Below are 22,404 nucleotides of genomic sequence, written 5' to 3'. Positions count from 1 at the left end.
GCTGTTGGCAATCAAGCGAGTTGTAGTGTTTTCTATATTTTGTTGCCAGTGGTAGTGTTTCCTCTATTTACGTGCAAGTGGTAGTGTTTTCTGTTCACAGTCAAATGGTAGGGTTTTCTGTTTAGCCGCAATTGGCAGTATTTATTTTGTTTACGTTCTGGTGGTTGTGTGTTTTCTGTTTTACATTCTGGTGGTTGTGTGTTTTCTGTTTTATATTCTGGTGGTTGTGTGTTTTCTGTTCACAATCGAGTGGTGTGTGTTTTCTGTTCACAATCGAGTGGTGTATGTTCTGGTTACATACAAGCTGTAGTGTGTGCTCTGTTTACGTATAAGTGGAAGTGTGCTGTATTAGCGTGTATGTTTTCTATTTGCATGCAAGGGGGGGGGTGTATTTTCTGTTTAAATTGGAGCGTTGGTGTTTTTTTTGTTTACTAGAATTGGTAGTGTCCTCCTCATATATTAGTAGTAGCGAGTTTTCGGTTTAGGTGGTAATGCAATTTTTTTTTTTTTATATCGGGAACTTGACCCAAAAGCATTAAAGCCCTTTATGTCGTATCAGATTTTTTTTTTAAACCTGGGGAGCCGGGATGAGCTGGAAACAACCCACACCTTCAGTGTGAGAGACACTGTGTATGAGAGACAGCAGTGTCTGTAAGAAAGACAGCAGTGTGTGTGAGAGAGAGACAGCAGTGGGTGTGTTCAAGGCAGAGTCAGCAGTGTGAGAGAGACAGCAGTGTGAGACCTTTTATTTAAGTTTTGGTTTTTGAAACATAAATAAAACGAAATATTTGCAATGTCAATAGCATAAACTTGCTTAAATACGTGACCTATTTCATTGAAAATGCAATACAAATCCTATATCACCACTTGGTTATATACAAAGATGGAATCTGCATTATAACATCCGTGCCGGATCCTTGAATTGTACGAAAAGAGCGTTGACGCGTTTCGATGGATACATCAGTTTATACCCTCTTTATCAAGACTTGTAGATATTCTGTCATGCAAAGGGGGTCAACTAAAAATTCACACCCCTTGCTAGTGTTGCTTTCTACAGAAATGTTGGCAATTTCTTAAAACGAGGCTTTGATAAATCGCGATACGCCCTAGATGTTAGCGAATCTCTCACGATTACGTAGAAAGCTTAAAGACAAAGTTCAATATGTATGAACGGCCCCGTGTTCCAGCGCGGAAAAGTGCTGCTAATTTGGTCCACCTCGTTATGTTATAGACAAGGTGTAGAAAGTATGCCCTTTCCAGAAAGTATATTGGCAGCATTATCCCCAGATGACCTTTGAAGCAGAGATGTGGATTGGCTCTACTAGGAGGACCTTACTAAGGATGTGCATGGCATTATTTCACTCTCACCATGGACTAAGATGAAAGCTATTAACCAAGAGGTTAGCTTCCTTCCTTCGCTGTATTCCAGCAAGGTTCTTGCTGTTTGCTAGGAAAGGTGTCTATTTTTGTGGGTGCAGCCTTTGAATCTTAAACATTACAACAATACCACCCTTTGATTGTGTAGGAATGTGCCCCCTTTTGCATGGTTGCCCCCTAATTTTTCGCCTGATAAGTGATGCTAACTTAACTGAGTGTGCCTGAGTTCCTGACAATTGGGTTCCCAGGGCCTGTGTTCTTTCCCAAAACTGTACCTTGGTTCCCAGAATTGGCACACTTCTGGACCACATGCAAGTCCCTTGTAGAAGGTACCCCTTGTACCAAGTGCCTTGTGACCAGAGAGGGCCTCTGAGGGCTGCAGAATGTATTATGCCACCCTCGAGTCCCCTCACCTTAACCTGCAAACACTGCCTGTGGCATGGGTAAGTTACCCCTCTAGCAGGACCGGCCGCCCTAAGGCAGGGTGCACCATACCATAGAGGAGGGCATAGCTACATGAGCAGTATGCCCCTCAGTGTCTGTGCCATTCACAGACATTGTAAGTGCAACACATAGTGTATTGGCTGATCGGTCCCTGCCAGCCAGCCACCAGACAGGTTTCTGACATCATGGGGTGAGAACCTTTGTTGTCTCGAAGGCCAGAAACCAAACCTGCTCTGGATGAAGGTGGTTCTCACTTCATCCTAGTAGGAACAGCAACACTTGGTGATGAGCCTCAAAGGCTCTCACCTTGTGTTATGCTGATTTGCGGCATATCCAACTAGTAGAGATTACCGCCCCCCACCTCAACCTGACACACCCGAGGGACGCCAGGAGCTGAGATAACCCCCCCCCCCCTTCTCTCTTAGAAATTCTCCATCTTGAATTAGACCCAAAAAGAACAGGGACTTGCCACTCTCCCCAAAGGTGATTCTCTCCGGCGCACTGGTTCTGCTAATGGATCCAGCTTTGAGGCTCAAAATAAGCAAAGGATTTTTTCATCATATGCCAAAATTTAAAACATAAAATGCTTAAAAGAAAGTAGAAACTACAATTAAAACACATAATGTAAAAACAATTGGCAAATGTGATGATAAACAGGAATGGAGCCTGAAGAGACATCTGTTCCTAGCAAATGTGATGAGCAGCAACAGAGCGACTTAAAATAGGTGCGCTCGTGTTAAGAGCAGAAAACAAGGATGAGTGCATCACGCAGGGCGTTGGGAGAAGCATGCAGACGACAGAGAGCAGCACCTTATTTAGCTTTAGCAACATGCGAAAATCATGTAAATTTCAAAAACTTTACATGCAGCTTTAGTGCCACAGTTTCTTGTTTTCATGGCCTGTAGGTAATTATGGAGCGGGGCACCGTGGAGAACTATTGGGCGGAGAGTGGCCAATAAGAAAAGCGCTGACCATCTGAGCCATAAACAGGATCTGGCATTCACCCAAACGCACTGTAATCGCAAAAGCTACAGTATGACTACTGGTTTTCAAAACACCGTGACCCGAGAATCCTTTGAATTTTTTGTAATTAAGTTTCTCTCTGAAATGTTAAACCTCTGTACAATTTTGTTTTATCACAGCAGTGAACATTGATACAGTCTTTTTTATGGAGATTAAGTCCATATTAAAACACGAACAAAACGAATCTGCACTTATCCAGTAGCACCGGGTTAACACAAATGACGCTTGGTCAAACTAGCCAATAGTCGTGGAAGAATTTCTGATGTTACCTGCATCTGGTGTGGTGATGAAGGGGCCAGGGACTACTAGGATTACTAATTTACAATGTGATCTCTCCTTTGAATATGCGGCTCTAATTTCTTTCAGCCTAGATGGGAGCACAGCAATCTGCAGGCCATGAAAAAAAGAGGTTAATGTCCTGCATATTGCTCTGTACCTTTGCTGCATGTTTGCATCACTAAAAATGCAGTCGCCTGTGCAGGAAATACTCATTATAAATTTTAATTTATTTTGGGAATGCTTAACTAGACCATCTAGAACCTACCTAGATCATGCCTTTGCCATTTCTTAAAATGTCTTTATTATAGTGCGGGTACTACCAGTTCTAGTTTTCATAGGTTGTGATATTGCCTCAGATTATAAAGTGTAACCCAAGTGATGTGCTGATGTTGCATTAAAAATATCAATTCTTTAATGTGACCCTCCAGCTTTCTTAAAGGCCTGGTTCTCTGGTAGTCTTTTGAGGTTTGATGGCCTAGCCTGCAATTGCTGTGATGTTGAGTCAGTAATTGGTTTAGTTGGGTAATCCAGGAGCAGTTACCTTTGTTTGGCACAATGACTCCTATTTTTGCAGGTAGCATCTTGCTCTTTTCAGGGCCACAGCGGGCTTCCTAAAACAAAATGGTTGCAGTGTGTTGGGCTTTGTTCTCTATTGAAAGGACAGTAGGATTATTGATGTCTACTTTACCTGTGAGGAAATTAGATCCAGGTTGGGGGCTGAAAAAAAAGTTGAATGTGGGTCTCTTGCCCATGTAATCAAGGAGTGCTTTATCCTGTATAATTGGTTGTATTTCAAAGGTGGGCACCAATCTGGAATGATGGCCGTGGGCATTACGATTTCTGTTATATTGATTTTTAATTTTTTTAAATTAATTTTATTAGCGATGTGTTATGCCATTGATGTGTCTTCTGCATGTGTTGTATGCCTGCAGTAATGCTGAAGCACAAAATGACTTGGACACTTTCAGTGCACATTTAACATAGCCAATTGAAGTAGTGAGGTAGAGTGAGAAGAATAAACTCAGATGAGTTTAGATTTGAGAATCTACTGGTTTAAATTAGTTTATTGAATGTCTAGTGGTTGGCTAGAAAGAATAGCCCTGATAGTATTCCAGGAACGTGGATTGCCTTGCGGCTTTTGTGTGTGCAGTGGTGGGTCAGAATGTTTGCAGGGTGGCATCTGTTGTTGCAAGACATCCATTTGCAAGACTTGTACTAAAACAAATTTAGTTTTACAGCGTATACATAGTTTCACTTTACAACACAACACTGCTAGTTAAGAATTTAATATATCTATATCAATTATACTGTATCAGTATATTATATATCTATATATATATACATAGATATAGATATAGATATATAATTATAATATACTGATACAGTATAATTGGAGCAACTGAAAATTACATATAGTTAAATTAAGACTCCGGCCGAAACGTGTTGATCTCAGTCATGCACTAATGGTTGTCGCATTTATGTCTAAATAAATAAAACTCATGAACTGCTGATACCTGGCTGTACTGCTTTTTCCTTTCTCCTCGGATTGTTGGGTATTCTTGTGTAAGCCTGTTTGAATATAGTTATGTGTGTGTGTTTGTATATATTTATTCCAGCAGATTTATTGGTAGTATCTTCCCTTTATCACTTAAAATGATGGGGAACTCCCAATACCCCCGAAACGCGTAATGTTTGTTGAGGTGGCATCCGCTCAGTATTGGATGTCAATGCATCTACAGCATATACGTTTCCAGAATACATGTTGCCAAGGTGATCTGTACATATGTGTACACATAAACATATAATTTAAAAGAAATAACTTACCTGTATGGTAAAGCTCTGCTGTGTTGTAAGAGACTTTAAAAAAAAAATGCATGCCTGGTTAAAGTAACATACCTTTATTGTTGTGTGTGAGCTACAGTCTGCTGCTGGCGAGGCTAGTTCCTGGGTGAAAAGGATGGTGACATTGCATTTGCTGCAGTGATCATTATGACCTTGGTGCTGTTTTAACACAATGGCCTTATTATATTTTTAGTATACAAAATGTACACCCCTCAAGTTCTCCCTTTTTGGTTTTGGTGGGTAACAGTCAGCCTCATTTAATAGTTCATTCTAATCTGTCAAAAGGGTTCAGAAATGAATAGTAGTTGTATTGTTTCCACATGCTATGACTTGCATAAAATAATTGATCTGCTACATACCGCCCATCAGATTTGCTCTGGGGGAAGCTAGACTACTGTAATCTGATCTGTTTAGGCCTCCATATGCATCTGAAAAACCGACTTCAAAGACTCCCACTCTGGTCTGCCAGGGTGTGGATTGAACATGAAAGTACTATCAAACCAGCTTTGAAAATATTACACTGGCTCGCATTATATGTTGAGATAAGAAAGGAAAACACTGTGTTATACAAATTTCCTAGACCAGCGATCTCCAACCTTTTTACTAGTCTAATTTTGTTCAATGAAAGTCATCCAGAGCTAGCAAAATTATTAGTGAGTACGTTAGAGGCCACCCTATGCAAGATCCCCAGCCGTGATTACCTCATAACAGGATTGCCAACAGTAATATTAAAAAACTGTCAATTTGGAATACCTCTACAAGGGTAATCCAGAACATCCACTGCTGCAATGCATCCTAGCACAAAGGGAATACAATTAGTAAGGAGTCTCCAAATACTGCATGCTTTTATTCAAATATCAGCTTAAAATATATTTGTGAAATTGTTTTGTGAAAATACACACATTTTCACCTCAAATACTCACTTTTCAATTTTGGTATACACCTATTATTTCAAGCAAAAAGCTATCTAATTTGGTATGCAGGGCTGCACACATGAGAGCTACCAGTAGCTCACAAGCTATTGGTTGGAGAAGCCTGCTCTAGACATATTTACAATGTTCAATCTCACGGGGCTGAGAAGTGGGCTGCCTGGATAACGTTGTACTTCTTTCCTGCTGCTGGATCACGGTCGCGGCACCCGGTTGTGCTGCCGGACCCGCCCATACCCCTGCGGGACTGCGAGGCCATTCTGAACACACCTGCAGCCTCTTCCCGCAGCGGCTACTCCCCCCTGCCTGCTCCAGTACAACTGTTGGCAACATCCGCTTCGCAGGTGTTACTCACTGTTCAATCTCACGGGGCTGAGAAGTGGGCTGCCTGGATAACGCTGAGCTTCTTTCCTGCTGCTGGATCACGGTTGCGGCACCCGGTTGTGCTGCGGGACCCGCCCATACCGCTGCGGGACTGCGAGGCCGTTCTGAACACACCTGCAGCCTCTTCCCGCAGCGGCTACGCCCTCCTGCCTGCTCCAGCACAACTGTTCGCAGCACCCGCTTCGCGGGTGTTACTCACTGTTCAATCTCACGGGGCGAGAAGTGGGCTGCCTGGATAACGTTGGACTTCTTTCCTGCTGCTGGATCACGGTCGCGGCACCCGGTTGTGCTGCGGGACCCGCCCATACCGCTGCGGGACTGCGAGGCCGTTCTGAACACACCTGCAGCCTCTTCCCGCAGCGGCTACGCCCCCCTGCCTGCTCCAGTACAACTGTTCGCAACACCCGCTCCGCGGGTGTTACTCACTGTTCAATCTCACGGGGCTGAGAAGTGGGCTGCCTGGATAACGTTGGACTTCTTTCCTGCTGCTGGATCACGGTCGCGGCACCCAGTTGTGCTGCCGGACCCGCCCATACCGCTGCGGGACTGCGAGGCCGTTCTGAACACACCTGCAGCCTCTTCCCGCAGCGGCTACGCCCACCTGCCTGGAAGGTATAAAAAACAGTCAACCCATTCCGCACAGCGGGACGTGGCGCGGGGCTAAGCCCGGGCAAAGGGCGGGCCCTCTGAGGCCCTCAGAGACAGAGAGAGGCCGGGCAGGGCCTATCCTTTTCGATTTATTGTTTCTTCCTATATTGTGATCTTGATGGCTCAAAGTCCGGGACAAATGTTGCTTGAGAAGGTTGGGTGTACTATCAATGGCCCTCTTGATAATTACTTTACAAAGGCTAGCGTGGACCAAGATAAGGAGAAAACTTTGGCCGCTCGTAGGGCAGAGCGCCGTCGCTCTGTCGAAAGTATTAAGAGCAAAGCTTCTGTTGTTTCTCCACCCAAAGCTTACTCTTGGAGGCACCTCTTCCAATGAAGATCCTTTATGTTTGGAAAGCTTTCCATTGTTGTTCCGTGACTGCACTCCAACACCCATGGGCCACTCTGTTCAACCTGCAATACACATTTCACCCCCTGGACCAGTATTGCCTGATGCTGACTTGCCTACCCGGCCTTCGGCCCGGTCTAAGCAAATTTCAAGCAAGCAGAGGAAACCTGTGCAGGTTAAGATTCATGGCCCACCGCCTGCAAAAAAAAAGGCGGAAGGGAGGGGCTCTGCTAAAGCCTAAGGTTTGTCATTTGGATTTTGGTAAATCTTCTAAAACAACTAACAATTTTGTTAAGAACCCCGTTGTTGAACAATCCAACAAGACAATCCCGGATACCTTGCTATCTTTGCCACTTGCTGATCAACCAGCGAATAATTTTGTTTCAACTGATATACCGGATGACCCATTCCAAACGGATGTTCCCACAGTAGCTTCACTAGACAATATGGAACACCTAATTAGGTCCTTCATCCTACCTATTATTGAGAGACTGCGGAGGGTGGGGAAAAAACTTGAAGCGATAGAAGCGGCAGTTATTAATCATCATGGTCCATCTAAGGTTGGGGCGAGCAGGGTTCCTGTACAATTGGCTATGGTGCCTACGTGCAGTCTTGGTGTTTCAAATGGTATTGATCAACCGTCCAAAGCAACTGTTTCTAAGCACCAAAAGACTCCATCTCCCAAACAGTCTATTACTGCAGCTCCTACAACAGTAAGCGTAGTGGCGAAGGGATCTGCAAAACCTACAATGGGGATTCCCCAACAATCTACAAGGGGCCCATCTAGACACAACAGGACACCTCTTCGTAGAATCCCCCAAGCAGAATTGCCCCCCGAAGCAGCCCCGTTTGTGGTTGTTTTGATGGGGGTCCCTAGCTTACCAACAAATAAGAGGGAGGGGTATTTCCAACTTAAAAACAAGATCATGCACTGGCTAGTGCAATTTAGACCACTTTCACACAACATCGATGGTGATATTGTGCATGTCAGACGACTCCCCTGGTTGGGCAGTAGAGTTAAAGATATAGATGGCGATATAGTCGTTTTTCTTAACGCAGGGTTCCTGCAAGAACCTCCACATTATCAACCTGTTGCTGACCCCTTTGGGTGGAACACGGTACCTGCTAGGTCTTTTAGAAATCCTAACAGGAGGATGGAACATCTGAGACCGTTTACACCCTTGGAGACAGCAAACAGATATGATGTTTTCTCTGGATTGGATAATTGTGACTGAAGTCCACAGAATGACCACTGCAAGGTTGGTCATGGTAATGCAACGCAAACAGAGGAAACTGAGGGAGGTTGTCAATCGGGGATAAAAATACTACAGCCAGTGTTGGAGAGCTTAGGTACTACTTTTCTAAACCCCCTAAAACTTATCACACAGAGTGAGAATCGTGACTTAATTTTGAATCCTACTCTTGTTGTAGAACAAGTGGCTCAAATTTCGAGGTCACCTAGGCTCAACCAAGGAGGTGATGATATCGAAGCAGTAGGTGTTTTGAATACAAGGCAGGTGACTGGTGACCCCGATTTTCCTGTGTCAAGCGCTATTTTAGGGGCTTGTAATAGGGTGACTTCGAATTTGGGGGCACCATTTGAAGGGGAAATATTAACATCAGGAGGGGAAAGTTCATCCACGAATCCCAAAATAACTCTAATATCTTGGAATATAGCTGGTCTGGCCAAAAATCTTCCAGACCCGGACTGGTCCAATTACATAGACTCTTGTGACCTTTGCCTGTTCCAAGAAACTTGGTCCCTTGAAATACCCCACAGGGTGGGATACAGGATGTATAATATCGCAGCTATTCCATCAGCCAGGGGTAGACCATCGGGAGGGCTTACGATCTGGATTAGTGTGTCCTTGGAGGTAAAAATTACACAATTAATTATAGACTCCGCTGATATACTGGGTCTGTTAGTTAAATTGAAGGATGGAAGGCGTATTGTAGGGTTTAATGTTTATAACCGCCCTTGTGGGTTAAAAGAATCTGCAATCATTGATAAACTGGACATACTCCTTACTGATCTTGTAGAGGTGCCTAGTAGTATAATAGTATGTGGTGATTTTAATTGTAATTTTGAACCAATTATAGGGTTTGGAGATGTTTTTTCTGATGAGGATAGAGCCAATAATATCCCCCCAATATCATATACGGGGGGTGTGAGCTGTACGACTCTAGCTACCCAGATTATGAGACTGGTATCAATACATGATTTGAGGGCCTGCAATGGCCGTTTTCCATCTGATTCTCCGAAAGCTCCAACATTTGTTAAAAATAACCACCATAGTCGGATTGATTATATCTTGGTCTCTTTTGATATTTGGCCCTTATCAGATTTTGTAACCGACCCTAGATATGAAAGTGACCATCGCCCGTTGCTTTTGTCAATCGACAATAGATTAGTCCCTAGCTCCAGGATTCCGAAGGAACTAAATATAATGGATAATCTAACGACTGCTGGTCCCTTAATAAGCAACAACAGATGTAGCCTTAAGTGGGCTAGAATATTAAGCAATAAGGAGGCATTATCCAATATTTACACACTTTTTGCGGATATTTTTGCTAAGCATCTGCTTCAACCAGTAGAGGGTGAGGTTTTTACTAACTTGCATAATGAATTTTTTAAAGCCTTAGTACCACTGGTGACGAAAATGCCGCAAAAAAAAGGTTACACAAAATTAGTTCCATTGGTACAAAACCATGGTATAATAAAGACTGTCGGAATTGTAAGAGCAAACTTCTAGAGGCAATTAAGAGTAAAACACCACACGTAATTAGGACACGAAGGCAAGAATATAGGAGAGTACAGCAAATGGCTAGAACTGATTGGGATGAGGAATGTTGGGAGAACATGCTAACTGCTGTTAAAGCCAAGGGTAATGTGGTTTCTGGCAATTAGTTGCCAACGAGAACACGGGAGGAAGGCCACCGGATGATGAGTTCATCAATGAGCAAACTTGGGTAGACCATTTCACCCACTTTATACAAAGCCCCAGACAGTGATAAAACAGCTGTTGGAAATAGCTCATGGTTGGTGCCAGCAACACATATTATAGAGTTTAGTCTTGAGGAAACAGAGTTGGCATTAATTGCTGTGAAAAACGGTAAAGCCCCAGGCTTAGATAAAATACCTGGGGACTTGTACAAACACGAGACCATTATTTGGGCCTTCACCATCGTGCCTGATAGGTACGCCGTTTTGGTTTCTGAATCTGGTTGAACATCTTTTATTAACATGTGATTAGATCTATTTAGAACTGTTATTACCATCTTTTGATTGTTTTTTCATACTAATGGCCTCCCCAAGCCCTGTGGCACGAATGTTGCAATAACGAATGTCTCTTGTTTATTTTAATGATCTAGATCTTTTTTTGACACAGTGGTTGGCACCGATTTTGATCTGCCACACATTTTAATGCTAACCATGTTCTATATTTGGTATTTTTCCAGTGATATTACACACATTGGGGCGGATTATAACATGGCTGCTCTGTTATTATCCCCACAACTTTAATGACTTCTCCACCTCTGCGACCACATCTAGAAATAAATAGGACGTTGTGGTAGCGTTATAACGATGGCACCATCCCAACACTCCTCCTTGAAATAGGTCCGTTTTTTATTATGACCCTATGTTGGTCACGATATTGGTCATCTGCGAATTGGTCCGTCTTCCATTCTTATGACCTCACGTTGGTCACGTGAGCGGGACGCATTTATGAAACTCACAGCATAACACTGTGTGACGCCTGCTCATACCGAGGACGCCGGTTTTCATAGATTGCAGCACTTCCAGGTATGTCTATTACGGCTCCATTCCGTGATTTCTGTCCCCCTACATGCGTTGTGGATATTAACGCCTGTTTCTTGGTTCTGTTACTTTATAGACCCGTTTGACTCATTCCGCCACAACGTTTTCCAACCAGTGACTTTTGAACCGGAACCCCCACTCGCCCAAGACGACTGTTTTTCTTATCCCAGTGTCTGACTGATCAACTGGGACACCCCGTCCACCTTCAGTGACACCATACCGTTTTAAGACATCACGCTTGGGTAGGTGCTGGGCTCTATATTTTTTTACTTATATCCTTGATATGCCTGTGTAACATTTAGCACTTACCGAGCCTGTGTCCTATATTTTTCCCAGAATTGACTGTCATTTACCTGGGCTGCTCTGCGTTTTTTGAGCCACCATCTGTCGGCCGATTAAATATCCAGTCTGCACTCCACCAGCTTGTCCACTCATGTGACCTAAGGTATGGACAGCTTTACACATGCTGCGCATTATAGGTACCTTGTACATGTCCTGGGTGACCTCCTTCATGTAATGCGTTTTTTAACTAGAATGTGCCCCTTGCAACCAGAGAAACAGCTTCTCCCAATGTTTACACCTGATTACCTATATCTAATTCTTTGGGGCACCGGACTAGACGTCTTTCCATGATGGCTCTGCTCGCCATGATACTGAACCCCTGTTTTGTATTCTTTATATGGCGTATGACCCGCCAGTTACCTCTTGATACATTGTTGGCTCACTTTGTTTCCAGACGCAGCCATATTTTGTATCCCACTGAGTGTCTGTGCACCCCACCGTGCCCCTTCGAACAACTACAGGTAGGCACCTGGTCTTCCATGTATTTACTAGCCTTTACTTCAGTGGATGTGTCACTCCAGTTGCCACACTGATATTAGCTAGTCTAATTGGCCCTGCTAACATCGGCTTTATTCATAATTTTGGCACTAATTCCTGTTCAGGGCTCCCAATGTTTGTTGAGTTAGTCCTGCATTCTTACTATCAATGTCATCGTATATGTATTCCTCTACTGTTATGATATTCCAGTACCCCCTCCCTCTCGGCCCCTTTTTATAACCATAGAAGTGGTAGGGATCTTTTTAGACCCTCAACAATATAAATTTATGAATTTTATTTCTGTATAGATCCTTTGCCCTGCCTTCCCTGCTCCACCGTCCTGATGAAGACCCTCTAGCAAGGTCACAGTTATACCTGCATCTACCTGGGTCGAAACGTCGACATTCCGTTTCTTTGTTCAGCCTCTTCCCTAACATATCATTTGTGATTTTATTGTATTTGAGGCATGTTTGTGTTAATGGACCGATGAATTTTTTCTCCATTGTGTTTACTGATGATGATGTTTTGATTTACTTGGACTCAATTGACTTGTATCATAATTCCCCATACCTTCACCATTCCAACACTACCTTCCCTGTCCTACCCAATAGGGGCATTGTATATATTTAAACTGTGTACTCCTTTTTGTAAATAAGTTTATATGACACTTTGTGATTAAATACAATGGTGCTATCATTTCTATTGAATTCATTTAAGTGATTTTGATTGTTTTACTTTCTGGGACCATCTTGTCTGTACCAATTATTCACCCAGGTCCCAGGGACTTGCTGGGTCAACCCGTGTCTTTACAACACCATTATTTGGGCGGCATATATAAATAAGCTTTTTAATATATTAGTTGCCGGTGGGGATTTACCAAATAGTTGGCGGGGAGCAGAAATCATTTTAGTTTTTAAGAAGGGTGATAGATATGATCCCTCTAACTATCGTCCGATTTGTCTTAGACATTTTACAAAAAATCTTTTCAAGGCATCTTTTAAACCGGATGGATACATGGATTGATGAGAATGAGATCTTCACTAAGTTCCAAGCAGGTTTCAGACGGAACACAAGTACGATAGATCAGGTTTTTAGGTTTTGTTGCATTTGTTGGAAATATGTCTTTTTATTAAAAAGACATATTTATGTAGCTTTTGTTGATCTCAGGGCAGCTTTTGATTTAGTTTTGCGGGATCGTTTATGGGACTGTTTATTTGCATTGGGATTACCAACTTGCATACTCCAGCAGATTGGACGGTTACATGTCAATAATTTCGCTAGAGTGCGTTGGGGCCCGAAAGGGGAATTAACAGAACCCATACCTATTATACGGGGAGTCCGACAAGGATGCGTGTTGGCTCCTACACTCTTTTCTCTATTTGTCAACGACATCCCAGAATACCTAGAAGGGTGTAGCAATGACTCCCCAAAGTTGAATGGTGTGAGGGTCCCCTCCATTTCATTTGCGGACGATACAATCCTGATCTCGCAAACGCCCATGGGTCTCCAAACCCTTCTGAACAGTTTCAAAACCTATTGCGATTCAAAAGGCCTTGAAATAAATGCGAAAAATAACAAATGTATGTCAATAAATCCACATAAAAGTTATAAAGGGCAATTTCTTTTAAACAACCAAAGGCTTGAACTGGTTACGAACTTTTAATACCTGGGTGTTACCCTAGATTCAAAAACCTCATGGAGTACGCAAATTGAAAAGAGTAAAACTATATATAATCGGAGCTCTTTACCCATTTTAAAGCGCCATGACAGTTTCAAAACATATTGCGATTCAAAAGGCCTTGAAATAAATGCGAAAAAAACAAATGTATGTCAATAAATCCACATAAAAGTTATAAAGGGCAATTTCTTTTAAACAACCAAAAGGCTTGAACTGGTTACGAACTTTTCATACCTGGGTGTTACCCTAGATTCAAAAACCTCATGGAGTACGCAAATTGAAAAGAGTAAAACTATATATAATCAGAGCTCTTTACCCATTTTAAAGCGCCATGGGGCAAGTGTAAGTAAGTCCATTTCACAAGCACTGGAAGTTTATAAATTTAAGGCTCAATCTGGTGCTTTATAATGAGCAGAAATCTGGGGTATAAAAGCAGGTAACATTTTTACGGTTAATGAAAATAATTTCTTTAGAAGGCTTCTGAGATTGCCCACGCGTACCCCATTTATACCAATGTTTATGGATTTAAACATGAAACGTACAGATCATATTGCACTACTTAGGCCACTATTGTTTTGGGTCAGACTCTGGAGTACTCCCGAACTTGTAGATTATAGACAAGGTATCGTAGAAGGCAAGAGTCTGGATGTTTATAATACAAATCCCTGGCTTAAGCATGTTAACAATTGGTTCCATCGGATAGGCCTTGCCCATTTTTGGGACGACCCAGCTTGTTTGACACCCAGATTTAAGATCCAGGTTAAGAACCAATTTTGGTTCTATATAACACACAACCACCAAAATAATCTTTCATGTGGATCCATTACACGCAGTTTTCTTGATTTTAAGGATACTCCACTATTCGAAGATTTTTTAAACGAGATACAACCAGCCCTAGCAAAAAGCCTGTACCTAAAATTTAGATATGGCATACTTAAAACAAAATCAGTACTAGCTAGATGGGATAAGGTCTCAGGGCAATCGAAAAATACAAATTGTACATGCTGTCAACTAAACCTAAGAGAAGATGACAGTCACATATTGTTCTTTTGTACGGCCTATGACCTAGCTAGGAGAAAATGGATCAAACCCTTGTATAAAGCCTTAGGAATCCGGTCATACCAGGAAGCCTATAGAATTGTTAAAACGGACACTGCACGCCTTACAGTGTTTTGTGTTAGCAGATTCTTATTGAATGTTGGGTATACACGGAAAAACCTGGCTCTTGATCTATAATTGTTAAATGTGTGCACATTAGATGCAGGCTAGGTTGCCCTGTAATATGCTGGTAAAGATATCTGTAATAATATTCGTTTTTTTAATTATGCCTATTTTAACAAGGATGATTTTTATTGTTCTAATTGTTGAATTGTATATATTTTCTGTTTCCTTTTGGTATGCTTTTCTCACTGTGCATAATGTATGTGTTGTAATGTATCTTTTATGGCCGAAACGAGCCGAAATAAAGAAATTTTGAATATTTACAAAACATGGCTACTTAATAGAGCGTCACAAACGTATCTGCATACCACTCCCAGAATGCCCATACAGTTGGCAAAAACACCAGGTGGACATTTTGGCCTTCTTAAATCTCAATATGAAATGCCTTGTATCCCTAACTTGTAGCTGAATATGATTTACTTAGAATTGGGAAACTCTTTAAAATGGGTATCCCCAAAAACCATATTTCTCAATAACATCTTTCCTGGTGGGCATATCGTAGAATGAATTGGCCTCAATTAACCCCCCTGGAATCTGCCCCACTAATGTCTTTACGATGACCGTTAATACATCACACACTTCTGTTTGGCTCTGAGAACCTTGGTCACTGATCCTCAGATTGTGCAGAATAAGTAAAGAAAAGTGGCCATAATTTGTCAAGTGTTTATTATAATCTGGTTTTTATGTAGGTTTCTTAACACTGCACTTTTGGTGAAGTAAATCGACATTTGTATTACCCAGGTATTAGTACTCATTATTTCCTGTGAAAGACTTTTTTAACATGCATGTACTGTGTATCCGGGTTCTTTTAAACTCCACGTCCAACCATATGTCAGTAGCAGGGTGCTTAACTTGTTGAGCCATCTTGCTGGTTTCTGTACGTGGCTTTAAGTATACACTATTATGGGTAAGTAATATTTTTGGGCTCCCATAGCTCCTTATAATCAAACATTTCCTAACCATTTTAGTGTCTTGATATTCTTGCTGTACTTTAAAATCCCACTTCTATACCGAGCTTTAAAATGTGAGTATGATACCATTGAAGTGCAATGGTTTGTATATTTTGCATACAATATCTAAACCGAATCTTTTGACTGCTAGTGATCTATAACGTTAGTTAAATTTCTTTAATGGAACTACACTTAGCTGACAGGATGATGTTGGGGAAATGACATCTAATTATACGAGTTTTAAGAGCAGTTCTTGCGTTTACATTTGCCTTAAAACATATTTATATTCCAATGCAATAGTAAAACACTGCCTTATAAGTTTTCTGTGTACCAATTGAGTGCTCTGCTTCTCTAGCTTTTTACACAGCTCTCCGTAAATTGATAGTAGGACATTAACACTAGGTAAACAACATAAATTGGCAGAGGTTCATAAAGCTTATTAAAAGCCATATGTTGAACGTCCATTTATCCCCAACACATCCCATGTGCTCACCAAGTTTTTGATCCTTAAACTTTAAGATGCTCTGATCCTAATTCATTTTTTTAATCTCTTGGCCCATCAGTTTGCCACCAGTTTTGTTTTCTTGTACAACTAGTACCTGTCAGTCTTGCTTTTGTTTCAGTGGTTAATGCAGAACCTTTTTGCCCTGCGCTTTTGAAGCCTAAATGTTTATGCCCCGGATGTTGAGTATTCGTATGTGTACTCTGGATGTTCATTAGATTATATAATAAAACTTTTAAAAATGGCAGTAAACTCACTTAGTTCTGTTTTTAATGTTATAGGCTGCAGAGTATGTTCCGGAAAAGGTGAAAAAAGCTGAGAAGAAACTAGAAGAGAATCCGTATGACCTCGACGCTTGGAGCATTCTCATTCGAGAATCACAGGTTTAGTGACATAGGATTACATTTCCTACTATGGGTTCCAATCACAGTTTGGTTCTGAACTTGATACCCATTTTTGTACATTTTATATAAAAGTCTAAATGCTATAATTTCTTTATTGGTTTTCAAATTTTAGAATCAACCTATAGACAAAGCACGGAAGACCTATGAGCGCCTTGTTACCCAGTTCCCCAGTTCTGGCAGATTTTGGAAACTGTACATTGAAGCAGAGGTTAATATTTTATTTTACTTTTCCAATTTACATATTATACAGTGTATTGTTGTAGAAATGTTAAATGTAGGTGAATAGATACAATAGGATAAGGAGGACTTAAATGAAACTATGCCTTCATTTTGTAAAGTGGTTAATGAAAATTCGTTGGGTTTTTAACTAATCGATGATTGTTGCATCATGGAGTTGCAACAACATTAAAACCATTTTAATGGTATGCAATGCTTTAGCCTTTTATTTACTCGTCATGTGTCAATTTATTGCCTCCTGTGTCATTTATTTAGATATTATTTTCATGGTTTATATTTTACACTTGCAAAATAGTTTGAATGGTGTTAAAAGATTTGTTGTGATGTAAATACTCTTCAGACTATAAGATTCACCTGCTAAAATGTTTGAGACATTTTACCTGATTAGTTTATAAATTTAGAAATTGGGAGCAGGAGTCAGTTCTGTATAGTTGACAATCCTTGTTAGTTCCAAAAGAATGATCTTCCTGTTATGTGATAGCCACAAATCTTTAAGGATCGCACATTCCATAGTGATGTTTTCAGCATCAGCAGTCGAGCAATAGGTGAAGCTGCATTTTTTAAAATTTTCTCTGTGGGTGTTTAATCGTTAAATTTGGAACTAGCTTACTGAGAACCTGGTTCCGAAGGTGTGTGTGCGCGTTTTGCAATGTATATCTTGAAACACCTTGAGCAATACATTTGATCTGTACTGATGGTTTGCTACAAAACCAAATATTTGATCCCTGCTCTGGAAAATGTGTAATGGAGACAAAAAGCTTTGTTGGCAATTCTAATATGTTCTGTTCTGTCTTTTAATGGATTTTATAATGTGCATCAAATTGATCTGTCACTCTAAACCTGCAACACACCCCATGTTCATTTGGTGAATAAGGAATCGTGGAAAAACTAGCCGAACAAATGGGTCCAAGTCAAGTCCTAGCCTCTTTTCAGTGATTAAAAGGGAAGATTGGATCCTGTCCTTTCTTAACCTATCTCTTCATTTAATCCCTGCATCCTCACGTAATCAATCATGTGTGCCCTTATACTATCTGTGTTTGCTTCCTTCCCTAATACGTTTGTCTTCCACATTCCAAATGCCTATCTCTACTGTTAATGTGTAGACACCTCAGTTGGGATAGACTTTGGCACAAAATGAACATCAGTGAGAGCTCTAGCCGTGGGAGGAATTCTTTCAGGAGAATGACGATTCTTATAGGTTACAGACTAAAGAATCGAGATTTTATTAAATACCAGGAGGCTAGCATTATGCATAACCTTTTTATTAACTCCTTTTGAGCAGCAAATAAGCTCCCAGAATGGAACTTTATAAACCTCACAATGAAAAAGAATGTTCAAGCACATAAAGCCTGTGTGTTCTCAATTTTCTTCCTCTTTTGTTCCTCTTAACAACTTAGAAACATATAACCTGGAACAATCGAAAAACACCTACATATCTGTAATGCAAAAAACACATCACAAATGAAACTATCCTAGACACAATCTGAAAGAAACCAGTACCTCAATTCTTTAAAAACAGTATAACAATCCATTATATCCTAAAACATCTTTTTAAGAAAATCAAATTACTACATACTCAAGCCACATGGGCAGGGTGGGCGTGATAATGCTAGCCTCCTTGCTTTCAGTAAAATCTCGATTCATTAGTCAGTAAACCTATAAGAATCGTCATTTTATGGCAAGAAAGAAGGCTAGCATTATGCATGTTCAAAGCTTCCTTAAAACACATTTTGACACATGATCAACATCCTTAAAATAAAATTTCCTAAAAGTTTTCAGCCGAAGACCAATCTGCAGCCTTCATGATCTCTTCTAATCTACCTCCTAACATAAAAACCTTACTCACCATCGCACCTCTTGCGCTATGTGCAGTGAAGACATATCCACACCTGCCTCCCTCATAGTCTCCTTTACCCACCTTGCGATAGATGCGTTACTTACCAGTTTAAAGGGTTTCTCATATAAAATCAATAGCTGATCCAGACCATCACTCCTCTGATCCATCATCCCCTCCAAAGCCTTGACATCTAAAAAAACCCTTCTAAAAGAAATTAAACAAAGTGTAGACTACTTCCATGACAACTCCCTTAACTCTGAATACTTATTACCAGGCCAATTCTGGAATAGCTTAAACTAAATCAACATCCCATAAAGTCTTGTACTTTGATAAGGGAGGTCTCTTTAAATGGATACCCTTCATGACCCTGCACACCAAGGGACTTCTCCCTTCCTGCACTCCTTGCACTAAAGAATGTCCAGCTGCCACAGCTGACCTAGAACAATTCACGTTGCTGTAAGACGCACCTTTCTCGAATAAATTTGCCACAACATATACTACCTCTACATCATTCGCCTCCACTGGATCCAAATCGCTTTCCATTCACCAACGAAGCCCAACTCCACAAGAACCTCTGTATCTTTTCTTAGTCCCTGGAGCTAAAGATTCATTGAGCAAAATTAAAGCTGTTCTTGAAAGTCCTGACATTCCTCCTGTATACCTGATATCCTCCAAACAAGAAGGTTGAGAGAACTTGCCTCCACCAGAGGATGTTCTATCCCATCTACTCCTACCAATAGGCCCCTGGCCACCTCTATCAAACAAGGTTCCTTTACTGCTAATTCTAATCCTGTTGGAAACCACAGCTGACATTTCCAAAATGTTGTCGCCAAAATCAGGTGACAACCTTGTCACCTCACTTGCACCAACACCCTCCGGATCATTGAAAAAGGAGGAAAGGCATACCCTTTTAACTCCTTCCAAACCCTCGAAAAAGCATCTATCGCTTTTGCACCTTGATCCGGCCTCCAACTTACATACCTTGGTAGCTGAAAGGTTAGTCGCGATGCAAAAAGATCTACCTACTAAGGGCCAAACAACGTAACCATCTCTCTTGTTCAGCATCCAATTGCGTTAATCAACAACCTTTCTGGAATACCAATCTGCATCCACATTCAACTTCCCTGGTAAATATTTCCGCTTTCAAAGCTATTTTGTTTTCCAAACAAAATTCCCAAATTTCCTGTGCCAAATTAGCTAATCTCTTTAACCTGCTTCCACCCAATTTGTTCACATAAGTTACCGCTGTCACATTGTCCATACGCTAAATAACCGATCTTCCGATCAAATATTTGTGAAAACTTTGCAGTGCTAACAAACCTGCTTGCATTTCCAAACAATTGATATGTTCCGACCTCTCCGCTATTGACCAAGCACACCCCCTGTCTTTTTCCTCAAGCAAGATGCTCCCCAACCTAAGTTGCTTGCTTCGCTCTCCAAAACAAAATCCGTCTGACTCTCAAAAAATAACCTTCCTGTTCCATGCTTCCAAGCTTTCCTTCCACCAGACCAATTCCTCTTTTGCCTCCCCATTCAAAAGAACCATGTCTCCATACTAGAACCCTCCGCCAACCTCGGTCTTCAGATGTTGAAGCAACTGTAGTGAAGAGGACCTGGGAAACTGCCTGAATCGAAGAGGACAAAAGTCCGACCACTCTAGCAAACTCCAGTAGCTTTACAGATTCCTTTTTTGACATCGAAAAAACGTCCTGTTTGATTTTCTTAACTTTATTTTCGAGCAAACGCAAACAACTTTCCTTTGTGTCCACTACAAGCCCTAAAAACTCCATACTTCGTGAGGGTATCATTACGGACTTCTCCTGTTTATCACAAAACCCAGATTCTCCAATAAATTCATCATCACATTCAGTTTCTCCAAAAGCAACTTGACATTCTTATTCATCAATAAAATATCGTCCAGATAAACTATTATTCTCATTCCCCTCTCTCTTAGCCTACCACTGGCCGCATCACCTTTGTGATGCACCATTGCGCTGCTGACAAACGGAACGGCAGTCTTTGGAACTGAAATAACTGAGTCTTCCATCTGAACTGAAGGCAAGCCTGACTCTCTTGCCATTGGAATGGTGAAATAAGCATCTTTTAAAACTCTTTCCCATCCAATCTAAATCTTGTAGTAAATGTATCCCCTCGATTTTGAAATGTCTGTATTTCACAAACTGATTCAAATTGCGTAGATTTATCACCGGTCTCCAACTGTTGTCCTTTTTCTCCACTAAGAACAAGGTACTCACAAACCTTCTTTCCCCTTCTACTCAAATAATCATACCTTTCTGTAACATCTGATTTACCTCCTCTTGAATTATCTCCTGTAAATAGTCTTGGAACACCAACTCTCTTGATTCTACTAATTGAGTTGATACTGACTTGAACTCTATTGTATATCCTGCTATGGCCTGTAGCATCCAAGGATCTGCAGTTATACTCTCCCAAATCTCTGAAGAACTATAATGTTCCTCCCACTTTTAAAGGGGTAAATCCAAAAATACTCTTCATACTCACCTTGTCCTTGATCGTATTCCCTTTCTTACTTGACCCCTTCCTCTTTGAGGGTAGAAAGGGGTACTGTTTGCCTGACCTCCGTAACCACTGTATCCTTGATAAGTGGTGGTGTTATACTGGGCTCTGAATCCTGCTCGGCCAGTAGTTTTCCCTCTCCTACCGGCCTTTCCATAAAAAACACTCATCTCAAACACCCTAGGCATAGCATATTGGGCCTTATGCGGGACGTAAAAGTCTTAACCTAGGATTCTTCCCAAGCCGCCGCAACACACCTGGCCTTCCAGTCACGCACAAACACCAGCGCAACAGTGGCAATGTCACATGGACAGCTGTTTTGCAGATGAGCAAGAGGTGCAAGACAGCCATCCATAGGAATGGCAGCAGACAAGTGACTCCCAAAATCCGAGGTCCGACCCTCAAACAGGGAGATAGGAAAAGTAGCATTCTTTCAGGAGTCTAGGGAGGTCACATCAGACATGTGTATACTCCGCATCATCCAACACAGTTAATGCACAGAACTGGTAAAGCACCCACCAAGATGAGGCCCAAAGAAAACAACCCATTCAAAGGTAGAGATACACCTGTCTCCGCAGGTAAGTTAAAGAATTGCTAAAAAAAGAGGCAATAGAGAAAGTGACCCTGAAGGAGATCAACCAGGAAATCTACTCCATGTTTCCTAGAACCAAAATCAGACCAATCACTACAACCCATATTAGACGTCCGCTTCCCAAACCAGTTCATAAAAACACAGTTGTTCAAAAGGATACCCCTACCCCTCCACTCCAGCAGGAGGTTTAGATGGCCGCTATAGACTTAAAGAATGCCTAGCTGCACATAATGAGCCACTGACTCAAGAAGCTTCTGCGCTTCATAATAGACGGGGTACTCTATCAATTCAGTATTCTGCCATTCAGCATATAATCCGCTCCCAGCTGTGTTCACAAAGTGCTTAGCGGCCATAGTTGCTTAACTGAGAAGGACAGAAATACTTGTGTACCCCTACCTAGATGACGGTTTGGTAAAGGCAAATTCCGCCCCAGGTGCAGAGACAGCATAAAACCAGTAATGGTGACACTCCACAGACTTGGTCATGAATACCAAAGTCTTCACCCATACAAGAACAGGAGAAGCTCTTCTT

At 41.4% G+C, this 22,404-nt stretch overlaps 1 protein-coding gene across 2 annotated transcripts in view; it reads left to right on the top strand.

Annotated features, from left to right (window-relative positions):
- Window positions 1-22,404, top strand: part of CSTF3 (cleavage stimulation factor subunit 3) — a 640,930-nt gene that overhangs the window by 46,116 nt on the left and 572,410 nt on the right. For both annotated transcript variants that reach the window (XM_086955867.1, XM_086955866.1), the window contains exons 2-3: window positions 16,547-16,648; window positions 16,782-16,877. In XM_086955867.1, the coding sequence (XP_086811993.1) occupies window positions 16,547-16,648; window positions 16,782-16,877 (198 nt within the window). The remainder of the gene's footprint in view (window positions 1-16,546; window positions 16,649-16,781; window positions 16,878-22,404) is intronic.

Source organism: Lissotriton vulgaris, chromosome 2_1 (assembly GCF_964263255.1).
Source record: "Lissotriton vulgaris chromosome 2_1, aLisVul1.2, whole genome shotgun sequence".
NCBI lineage: Eukaryota > Metazoa > Chordata > Amphibia > Caudata > Salamandridae > Lissotriton > Lissotriton vulgaris.
The sequence above is the reverse complement of the archived record's forward strand: the minus strand, read 5'-3'. Positions and strand labels throughout refer to the sequence as shown.